General features: G+C 34.2%; 1 protein-coding gene across 5 annotated transcripts in view; it reads left to right on the plus strand.

The window, feature by feature from the left end:
- myd (stromal cell derived factor mayday) overlaps positions 1-12,408 on the plus strand; it is a 36,956-nt gene that overhangs the window by 16,929 nt on the left and 7,619 nt on the right. For all 5 annotated transcript variants that reach the window (XM_081736593.1, XM_081736589.1, XM_081736591.1 and 2 more), the window contains exons 4-6: positions 4,222-4,335; positions 6,251-6,400; positions 9,114-9,286. In XM_081736593.1, coding sequence (XP_081592719.1) covers positions 4,222-4,335; positions 6,251-6,400; positions 9,114-9,286 — 437 coding nt within the window. The remainder of the gene's footprint in view (positions 1-4,221; positions 4,336-6,250; positions 6,401-9,113; positions 9,287-12,408) is intronic.

Genomic DNA, 12,408 nt, shown 5'->3' on the forward strand with positions numbered 1-12,408 from the left:
TTTTTCAAATTACACTAGAAAAAAAGAAAGAAAAAAAAAAACTTTTTCTCTGGCACACGGAAGAAATTACCTGATTCTAATAGAACTTTTCATGTAGAATTCGAATCTGCAATTAGTTTTTCTCCATCACCATCAGTTTTCCCGTGACAGAGTGATTTTCGGGAAATTTCCCCTCAAATTTCCGTTTTTTAAACCATTTTCATATCTGTAGCTCGGGTACCCTTAGGTATATAAACATACAAATTATTGTATGTTGTTGTATGTATGTTAGCTTGATTTATACTTAGTAAGCCCTCTAAGTTTCATAAGAATCGCGTTATTCTTTCTAGGGAAATAAACATATTTATATAAAATATCCTATGTGTACTGTTCATTTTACCATATTCACTAGTGCAGATAAAATCACATATAACTTCCACGACAATTACAATATAAGCACGGTTTATACCTCATTGGATTTGAAATAAAACATATTTTCAATGATGTATACAGCGTGTCACCATTTTTTGCATGAGGGAATTTCTAGAGGGATTTTGTTGGAAATTCCTCCAAAAAGTAGTTTATAAGATTTTTTTGTCTCAACTTGCTATTTGTATATAGTGATACAGAAACAGGAACTACACTAAAACATAATTTTATGTCTACTTAATAAATAATACAAAAGAAGTGAGTGGTATCTTCTTAATAAATGAACACTTACTTACCTTAACTAAAATGTTTTAGTTGTCGACTTTTTTCTGTGTTTGACTTCTGGAACATCTCTTTTGAGTGTCCAACAGTAATCAGCTAGCATTTGTGAACTTCATTGTCCCTGGTATCTCATCTCCATGGAGGAAATGTCCTGATGAAAACGTTCCCCATGCTCATCACTAACACAAAACGTTCCCCATGCACAAAGGTTTTCAGGAAAGAAATCCAGGTGGGAGTCTAGAAAGTGAACTTTGAAGGACATGTTGCAACCCATTTTTACGGAAATTTGAGGCTTTCTGGTTCCCTAAAAAATTCTCTGTTAAACATTTATATGAACACCATTTTTTTTTTTTTTTTTCAACCGGAGTTAAAGAGATCCTCAAATTTTTGATCACGAATCAAACATCTTATTTGGGGGCCTACAGAAATCCCTTCCTTGATTTTAGCGTCACTAACCCGAGGAAATTTTTCCTTGAGGTAACAAAATCCTGTATTACTTTTGTCCATTGCGTTAACAAAGATTTTGAAGAACCCCAACTTTATGTGAAGAGGAGGTAGAATTATCTTGTCAGGGCTCACCAGTAAGGAATAAACAACATTCTTCTGTCCAGGAGTTAATACACGCTTTGGCCATTCCTTCTTGATATAATGTTCTGTTTTGTTCCTGCTGTCCCATTCGCAACAACATTTCGTATAACCAAGCTGCAAACCCATTAACAAAGAAATAACTTTTAAATCACAGCAAACGGTCCTGTTGTATTTCTCATACTAAATTCTTTCAAACACTATTTTGATGTTTTCATATGTTTCCTTCTAATTAGTTGCATAAGCCAAAGGCACTGAAGGAAATATATTGCCATTGTGCAAAAGGACAGCCTTGAAACTAGTTTTGGAAGAGTCAATAAACAATCTCCACTTTGTACTTATATGTGCATGTCCGAGTGTATCCATCACAGCACAGACATTATTACAATACATTCTTGAGAATAGTAGTTTTGAAACTCTGTATGACGGTTTCGAAAAATACACACTTTAGTATCACGATAGAGCAGATTCCAGCCTTTAAGTCTAGAAGCAAGAAGTTCTGCCTGTATCTTGGAGAGTTTTAAATCCCGTACGAGGTCATTTAGTTCACCCAGAGTTATCAGATGGAGATCCAATGTAGATGTGCTTCCTACATAAGTAGGATCATCTTCTTCATTTGGAACTTCAGTAGTTGCCTCAAGTACGTAATCCTCATTTACCGTAAGATGAGCAGGAGGTACTGGTACAGGTAATTCTGCACTGTGTGGAACTGTCCTAATTGCTGATGGCAAATTAGGGTACTGTATTGTGTGCTTAGATTTTCTGGTTATTCCTTTTATCTGTGTCATACAAAAGTAGCAGTCTGAAGAATGATCTTTTGGTTCCCTCCCGATCATCGGTACTGCGAAGTTCATGTTTCGTTCACCATTTGCCCACCCAGTCAGACGTTTCACGCAAGTACAACAAATGTAGTGAGGAGTCCAATTCTTATCTTGGTCTCCTACAGAGCAACCAAAATATAACTGATAACACTTCCTCCCAAGTTGAGTAAAACATCGACTTTGCGATATAAATGTCAGCTCCCTACATACATAACAGAATTTGTCCGGGTGATTTACACATTTCCTCGGCATCTTGTATCCTGTAAGGTATCACAAACACGAATCTACACTCCATCAATCATGAAGCAGCACAAACGTAATCTAACTCAGTGCATCACCACACAACACAACCTATTAGAACTACACAATGCACAAACACTTCAACTTACATCTAAAACACGTCACTCAACGCTACTAACAGTCATCAGGCTATGTGAGTCATCAATTTTGTTATGCATTGTTGCCAGATCAAAATATTAAAAAGTGACTTATTTTCCACAGAAAGCATGAGTGTATTTGTGCTTGTATTTGAGTATCCATCTATGTGCTGACAATAATACGTCAACGTTAGGTTTTTGTGTTTGGTAAAAGTCTTGCATAGTATATTCTTTATCACCTAGAAATAGACACAATAGTTTATATGTCTAGACAGAATAATGCGATTCATATAAAATTAACATTATTTATTAAGTAGACATAAAACTATGTTTTAGTACAGTTCCTGTTTCTGTATCAATATATACAAATAGCAAGTTGAGACAAAAAATTTTATAAACTACTTTTTGGAGGGAATTTCCAACAAAATCCCTCTAGAAATTCCCTCATACAAAAATGGCGACATGGTGTACACAACATTGAAAATATGTGTTATTGGAAGTCCAATGAGGTATAAACCGTGCTTATATTGTAATTTTCGTGGAAGTTATGTGATTTTATCTGCACTAATGAATATGGTAAAATAAACAGTACACATAGCATATTTTTATATAAATATGTTTATTTCTCTAGAAAGAATAATGCGATTCTTATGAAACCTAGAGGGCTTACTAAGTATAAATCAAGCTAACATACAATATAATTTGTGTGTTTATATACCTAAGGGTATCCGAGCTACAGGTATGAAAATGGTTTAAAAAAGGGAAATTTCCCGAAAATCCCTCTGTTACGGGAAAACTGAGGATGATGGAGAAAAACTGATTGCAGATTCGAATTCTACATGAATAGTTCTATTAGAATCAGGTATTTTCATTTCTATGCCAAAATCTTGTTGACTAGTTTTATCAATCAGTTGTGTGCTTCCTATTCCTCAATTTCATTCCCTCTTTCCTTCTATGACGGTATGGAAAAGACAGTTTCTTCGCAAGATGTGTCCAATCCAATTGGCTTTTTTACTAAGGATACTGGCTAAAAGCGTCTTCTTTTCTCTTATCCGTTTTAAAACATCTTCGTTTGTTACTCTCTCTGTTTGTTTTATCGTCTCCATCTTCCTCCAACACCAGATTTCAAAGCTATTTAAATATTTCTCTTCTAACTTTCGTAATGTACAAGTCTCTGAACCATATAGTCCAGTACTCTGTTATACCACTTAACTAGCTTCTTAGTCCAGTATTAGACGTGCAAGTTAAGAGTGACATTTTCTTGTTGAATGGTTCTTTGGGTATGTTGAATGCTTGACCTGATCTCTTTGGTGAAGTAAGCGTCTCTCGTCAAAATACTTCCCACATACTTAATATTATTGAGTTCTTCAAGTTCTCTTTGTTCTACTCTGACCCGTAAGGGCGCGTTCCAACGGAATATTCCCATGACTTTCGATTTTTCGATGTCATAATTAGATTTCATTCCATGTAGTTTCCCTCCAGGATATGGCGGGGGTCAATAGATAGATTACTAGTTGGGTTATATACTAACCAGGAACATTCTTCACTGCTGGCTTTGAGGAACTCATGAAACGCTGGAGCAAGTGCCTAAATGTACATGAAGATTATATGGAGAAATAAACCCAATTTCTTCGGTTAAAGTTTTACACTTCCGTACAATTTTGTTATTTATATATTGATTTACCCTCGTTTAAATATTTTAAAGACATATAGTTCACATAATAGTTAATATCATTAATCTTTTACAGGTATGGTTTCTTGGGACGAATACCATGCTTTCTTTTTAAAGCAGAAGGGACTTAGTAAAGATTATGTGAAAAACCATGACAGAAAACATAAAGGATTAAGTAGATCAATTAAAGGTAGGTTTTCACTCTGCTGTTACCGTATATCACAAAAATTGAGATTTCTTTCAGGGAAAGTAATTCATAATATTCTATTCGCATATAACTTTTTGTCTTTTCGCCGTTGCCATTGCGCAGAATCAATATAAATATCCGTTAGATAAAAATCAAAATTTCAGTTTTCTTCCTAGAAACTTAAAATTTTAACCAAGGCTACTCTTAAAAAACTGAAAAAAAGCGAATATGTAACTTATTGCTTTGCAGAATTTACCGAACTGTTTAAACATAAGAGTTTATTATTTACTAGTTAATGTCTCCGCTTTACAGAGGTCAAAATATTGCATCCCGATCCTTGCGTTCATGTAGGTAAGTGACAAACTCATGTTCTGTGAAGTAATAAGCATCTATAAATCAAAATTGGTGCCTTTTTTTTTCATCTAACTGATCAGAAGGAATAATAATTGTTATATGGAAAAAAATATACTCTCTGTCTTCGCTAAAAAATTCAAACAATATTGCAGTGATCTGGTACCCTCAAAATCAATCTGCAGCAATACAATATTAATTGACCTTCACAATACTATTTCTAACTTCGACAATTATACATGTACGTATAATGTGTCTAGTGATCATGTATCCATTAAGTATAATCATGCCTACAAATGGGAACCAGACTCCATTGACCAGCTCGGGGGAGATCCGGGTTCGATTCCTGATGCGAGATCATATGGTTCGGATCCCATCGCCAAGGTGTGGATCCACGCCTCCTATAGCCGTGATGCTGAAAGGGACACTAAACTCCAGTTCAATCAACCAAACTGTATTCGCAGCGTTTCTATTTTATGTAGTAAATTATCTCATTATTAAAAATACATTCTCACATGATTCATACAAATAATATTTTTTATATTGTCCAAATTGTTGATGTCATAAAATGTAAATAAACTTTCATTCCACTCTTTCGGGAATCCTAATCAAACAATGTGTAACAATTATCAGCAACAGGATACATCTAGCTGACAACGAGGTATATTCTTGTTTCCTCCAGTCATTATTTACTTCAAACTTATATTTCCAAAATATATACTAGTGAATGAAAATTCGTGTTTTTAGTGTTAAAAGTCTTCAAATACGAAATTTCGTGCTTTTATGATCAACGATTGACAAAAAATATCTAATAAAAACTGAATTATTCCTTCTTCCTTCGGGGTGTAATTTCTTAAACTCTTGTAAGTGAATGGTGCTTCTGTGTATCGGAGAGCTCTCATATAGTATATTTCTTTTCCCCTCAAATGAAAGTCTTAATAATTGTAACATTTTGCATGTACTAATAAATTTTTGTATATCAGGTACAGCCCCACCATATCTGTTATTTAATTCCTAGTCAAGGCTTCGTAAGAAATGGTCTATAATCGTCTGGGCGGAATATGCTTTCTAACATCGAAATAATTGTCGTATCATTTAAATAATTTCATGAGTACCTCGAACAAACTCACAAAATAATTCTTAATTCCTTGCTTTAAAGCATAGTGATTGGTAAAGCTTTTTTCTTTTCTTTCTTTCTTTCTTTTCTTTTCTTTCTTTTTTTTTTTTTAAAAAAAATCAGCCATATAAGTTGCTTTTACATATTGTAATAGTGAAAAGAAAGAATAGAAATGGGTTTATAGCTTACAGTCAAATCTGGATAAGTGGGACCTGGATAACTTGAAAGTCTCTGTTACTAGGAATCTTTTCCTTCAACGTTACCTTTGTAAGTGACATATTCGCTGTTTCAACCAGCTCAGTAAGAAATTCGCTTATCGAGGTTTGACTGTATTAATTATTGTTTTTTGGATTTCAAATAATTTGGAAGGCCTCAGATATACATGTTAGCTATTTGAAATGAAAGGAAATACTGCTCTTGAGTAATGCACTTTTTCCTTGTTTTGCACAGAGAGCATAATGAGAGATAGAGCGGCATGGTCAGAAGCTGCACGAAGTGATCCAGATGCACTTAATTTAGACGAATTCCTTGCTTTTAGACATCCTGAATCTAGTCATGCTACAATACTTACCCTCGTTGAGGAGCTTTTGGATAAATTTGGTAAGTAATATGTGTTAAATATTTTACAAATGTTTGACGAATGTCTAATGCATTATTGAAATAAGATGTGTCTCTCTGTTCCAGAGAGAAGAGACGTTATAAAGTTTGCAGATGGTTTTTGAACCACTGCTTGTTGTAAGGATTAGAGCTTATAAGACTCATTCTTCTAAGACGTGTGGTTGTGTCGTGTTAATAGTGGATAAAAATAGACCCCTTAGCGCCCCGTATATACGTTTTCCTCAGAGGTCAATTTTTCACAGTGTACTGTACGAGAAGCTGAAGAAAACAACATCACTTTCTAAATTATCCCTGTAATCCTAGCAGTGACCTTCAAATTTACCAGCAGTACTTGTAATAATGATTCATATCTAAAAACATGGACAAACTATCCATGTATTTCCTTGTCTATAGAATATGTTATTGGTATTGATGGTTGAGTATTCCCGCTGTGCTCTGAAGTTTTGAAGCTAGTTTAGATGAATTGATAAAACTCTCCGTTCTTCAGGGGTATAGGAAGTCTATTGCCTGGATTCAAACTATTTTGGTTTATGCAAATACAGTGAGATTTTTTCATTTATTCATATATGTACTTAAGAAATGAAATTCTAGTGCTGGAACCCAGTAAATTCCATTCTTATAGTATCTAACCAAGCACCATTTATTTAAACATAGTGAGGTTCAGATATGTTACCAAGTTATCCATTACAGAAAAAACTAAACAGAAAAAGAAGAAAAAAAAACTTACCGATGCTCTTACCGATGCACGATGTTTCCAAATATTTTCTTCGTTCGTTGACATTCAAGGGCGTTCTGACGGGCCATCTTTAACATTTTCGGAAACTAAAAATGGTGATAATCCACAATATTTGAAATAGTTGTATCAATAATACACCTGGGTTCCTGAAAATGCAGCATTATAAACTGTCTGTTTGTAACGGAACTCCGTGTTATAACGTCGTTCTATTTCGATGCGCGTGTTTCATATGACTACTTCACACTATTTGCGTTTGTCGCAGGCTTAACCAGATACCAACTGCCTGAAACCAGTTTAAACAAGCACTAATAGGAAACTCAGATATAGCTCTTTCCAGTGCGATTATACTACAATAACATTTTTAAGGTAGTAGACTATTTTTTTAAAGTTCGGTTTCTTTATGAGCGCACCTTGTATATGTGATAAAAAAAAAAGGGGGAAAAAGAAAAAAGAAAATAATTTTACGTTCCTTTGCTTTAGTTTTATTTCTCTGAACCCTAATATTCCGCTTACTTTTGCTTCTGTGAGTTCTTCGAAGGATTTCACCTGTTGAAACGTAAATCGAGTGGGAATTCACGTTACTTATTTAATCTCTTAAAGCAAGGTTTTAAAGTCTCTGCAAAATCTCCTGAGAACCTCAACACTCATTTATGAAGTGCACTTACCATTTTAATGTATAATAGCCAATCCCTATATTTAATTGATATTTCCATTTGTGAAGACTTGCTGGAAAAAATCTTTTGTAGTAAGGAAAATTATTGTGTACTTTTTAACTTTCGTCTTGTTAAATATTTGTGGTGCTTCGTAGTTTGATAAGTTTCAGAAGATAAAATCTTCTGGAGAAGTTCACAGAAGCAAAAGTTATGAAATATTAGGATCTAAATATATAAAACTACACAAAGATACGTAAAATTATTTGGTTTATTTTAATTTTGCAATTTTCTTGAAAAGAGAACAAAGGGTTGTGGCTTAAAGATTTCAAAACATAAACTCACAATAGAAAATATTGAAAAATAAGTATTTTAAAGTATATGTTGTGCAGCGGAGAGATTGCCAACGCGTGAGGCTCAGATGCAACTCAGTAGCAAAGAGGATCGATTGGGGATAAAAGCTAACAGATTTCTCTTGTATTTTAAATAATACGATATTATGCTGGGTGATGCATAAATTAAACTCAACACTTAAAAAACCCTAGAATGGTTAAGGGTGAAATAACAAGAAGTAATTAACTATAGGAGAAGGATAACTACTATAGTACCTCTTTACCTTATGTTGATCCTTGATTCCTCTTCAGTAACATAGAAGATGGCGATGTGGCTACGACTGGATGGATGGCATTCAAATCTCGACGATACAATTGAAAATCATGGCACTTAAACGGTTCATTGTGTCAACACATCTGATAACGATATTTTATCGTATATTAGTTGTGGAAACTTAATCTGGCTTGATCCCACATCAGAGGTGATTGGTTCTGCGCCATTAAACCTTGAAGTAAACTAGTAGCGGTTCTTCAGCCGGGAGACAATCTCTTGTCTCCAAGGGTGAAAGTGTGGATCTGTGTACTCATTAGAAATGTAACCACAATTACCCGCGACAGCTCTGATCAATTCGTAGAAGTTCAGTTACCTTTCCGAGCTCTATGGCCGGGGAGAATAGACGTGTATTGCAATAGAATGCAGTTGGAGAAGAGAAAAGACTTAGTCTGACATTTCATTTCCATTATTTTACAAAGACGAAACGAAGAAGATTATGTTACAAATACTTAAACTGCGTGAGTACAATACTACCAAAAAGTTTTAAAATAAAGTGATCGTTTTGAATTAAATGAATAAATGTTTCCAAAAATCTTGGAAACTAATAGCCAAATGAAGTTGATTTCCGGATCAATCGAATATCTTTACAGTATACTCCTGAAATGTTAAGCGTAAATGTTTATAAATATTATTGATTTTTCAGATCGAGATGGAGACACATTGTTGACAGAAGATGAATTTGCCAGATTCCAAGCCGATGGAGATGATGATAAAGAGGGAGAGACTCTAACCCAAGGCGAGGAAGAAAGGAGGAAGGAATTTCGAGAAGCAATTGATCTAAACTCAGACGGCAAAGCAGATAGAAAAGAATTACTGGTAAGATAGAAATACTATAATTATCATTGTAAATTAATATGAGAGAGATAATAATAATAATAATAATAGTACTTAAAATATTGGATTGGCCAGAATAAAGTACGACCTCGAATATGTAACTCCCAAGTTTTGAGTTTTAATGGAAAAATGAAATACCCGGTAAAAAATAATGCACACTGTGGAAATATATAATAGGAAACTTACCAAATTGAAGCCCACTCGTGGAAGCGTAGTTAAAATATATTAGTAGCAAATCTTAGGTTCAGTTAAATCGAATCATAACGTGATGCGTTACCATTACTTATTTCCTTTATACGTTTGACGTTGACGAGTCATGCAGCGGCAAAATACGTTTGCGAAAGAATGAAAGATAGTACAGTATTGCGTAGTGATTTTATTTATTTATTTTTAAGTATAGGGGCTAGGCTACAATTATAATAAAGTATATGGATTTTATGAAACTGTTTTTATACTAAAAATGTGTTACATTCGGGCCAATACCGCCTTTAAAACAAGATATTCATACATGATTGACTAAGTAGTTTGTGTACTTTTTCTAGTTTGTGCGAAGTCCGAAATGCGTGGTATTCGATGGTAGCTTGCGCAAGTGAATCTGCATTCTACCATTTCGTTGATTATCATTAGGGTTAGGATTTCGATGATTGTACATCGTTTTCTCAGGTAAATAGAAACGTTGTTCATTACAATATAAACGTGTTTCATTAAAAATTGAGTGATTAAAAACTTATTTGCTGCTAGATTTTTTAGCACTTTTTAAACCAATTTCTGTTTATAAATGTATTTTAAGTATTTGTTTATTATTTGAACTGCATATCTTCTAAATTTTTAGATCATTTGTGAGCTAGATTAACTATTGAAGCAGACAATTTTGTACAGCATGCAGCTTTGGTATTGCAAAATGCCTAAAGTTAAAGAGAGTACATTTTCGGAACTAAATCGTTTTGTTTCTGAATTTGTTGGCGGGAAAGTTTTTGCCACGGATGAGTCTTTTCTCTGCTGTAAAGTGTATGATACGGCAGTTCCAGCTTGAGAAAATTTACTTTGGAACAGCATGCGCAGAGGGAGAAACATAAACGTGTACTTAAGCTACAAAATAATACATATAAACTTCTTGGGCAATGTGGTACATCATATCATTAGATGTGTTTCGAAAATTTGTGTGTTGCATATATGTAAAGTTGCTTTTATATATATATAAGAAAACATCTCTAAGTACTTCCGTGATTCTTGGACATTAAAGAAGAATTACGTGAAAAGGATTTATGAAAAAACAATGTCGAATATTAGTCATAAGTGAAAGCAATGAGAATATGATTGTTTGTGAATGAAACATTTGATTCACTAAGACTCAATATTGTTAATGTTATTTGTGTGATGCAACATCATGGGGCTGGTAAAATATTTGTTCTAAACTGTGACATTCTGATGAATTATTTTACCATTAGCAAATTGTTTGACAAGTCAATGCATCTCTTATGGCCTGATTCCGTTCAGTATGAAAATGTGTTGTTAGTTGTAACGGACGCTGCACCATACACACCGCACAAAAATAATAATACAAAAGAGTACTGAATCGATTTTCATAAATATTCTTTTTAAACTATAATTCTGAAAATAAAGGCACAGTATTATGAGTAATGTTATGTTGATATTTAAGACTCCATAGCACTTTTTAGAGCAATATTAAACCTAACCCTAATAATCATCATTACCATCTCCCTTAGCTTTCGAGCATAATCGTGGGGCGTTAAACGAGAAATTTCATTTCATTTCGTAAGTAAACTTATGAGAAATCTGTACTTATCGAATTACAAGGTCATTAAATATAACAGTTGAGTTGTAGGATTAGGATTACAACTTTATCGTCTGAGATTCCTGAATTGCCAACCATTTACATGATTACCTCTTGTGTATAAAGACATGAATTCTCAGTTTGGACTCGAAAGATCGGTCCTTATATATTTTTTTTTGTCCGACTTAACCTGTCGCCGTCTGTGAGTTCAGCGAATTTGAGTTTTGTTGAGAACGATGTTTTTTTTTTATTATTTTTTTTTTTTAGTTACACTGCCAGATTGTTACTTAAATTAAAGATTTGCTGTGCATTGTTCAGTGGTGTAAATCACTATGATTTGAACGAGTGGTTCTCAGTCTTTCGAGCCTAGCGTCCCCTTGGGTGAATGCGATTGTCCTAAGTGCCCCCCGTTCTCTAAACTCAATGCACTCATGCACAAGGCTGAACGTAAGACTTGGACGAAACAGTTAAGAACTGGAAAGAGGCTTCAACTCTTAAATCAAACTTAAAATTGAAGAATATATAAAAATGGAAGTTAGAGGACAGCTGAAGCTCGAGAAACGTGGAAGGAAGATTTCCAGGCCCTAACGTAACGAAGAGTGCGGGGGGAGGAGACATCTCGTATTAATCCCAGGACCTGCCAACAGGCAGAATAGATTATAATATACGCGTATATATATTGAGAGAAAGAGAAAAAAAAATCCCAAATGTGGAATATGGAATACGTACTTGAAGTGGAATACCACAATAATTTTCCGCTGAGAACTAGAAACCCTGCATGAAGTTGTTGTGAGTAAAGAGATGATACTCTTTCATATTTACCAATTAGTTGCAGCTTGTTGGTGCTATATGAAGGAAACTATTGTGTTCGTTTGATATTTCATCTGATGGAGTTTTCTAGCGATATGTTTATAACGCTTCAGTACTATTATGTAGCTAGTTAACTACCAGTTTATTGTAATGGTTTAGATGAGATACAGTATCATCAAACTCTGTGTAATGATACGAATCGTAAACTTACTTTTACTTCGTAAGTGCATGCCGAAAAATAATATGGTAGTTGTCTCTAAAGTAGAATACTAGTATTCTAGTTCAGGAATGTAATTGAAATGCATATTCTACTTTTGAAACGTATTTCTCGTGATGTAGGTGTGCATTTTCTATTCTGTGCTGGCTTCTTTATTGAAGATACTCAACGAGAACAGTGGGTACAATGTATTTCCTGCGAAGGCTGGAGTCACGTTGGCTATTCAAGACTTGAAGAGTTCTTATGTGATCTTTGTCCTTAATAGGGTGATTATCGTAATTG

Source organism: Thermobia domestica, chromosome 13, assembly GCF_964235325.1.
Source record: "Thermobia domestica chromosome 13, izTheDome1.hap1.1, whole genome shotgun sequence".
In the NCBI taxonomy this organism is placed as follows: Eukaryota; Metazoa; Arthropoda; class Insecta; order Zygentoma; family Lepismatidae; genus Thermobia; species Thermobia domestica.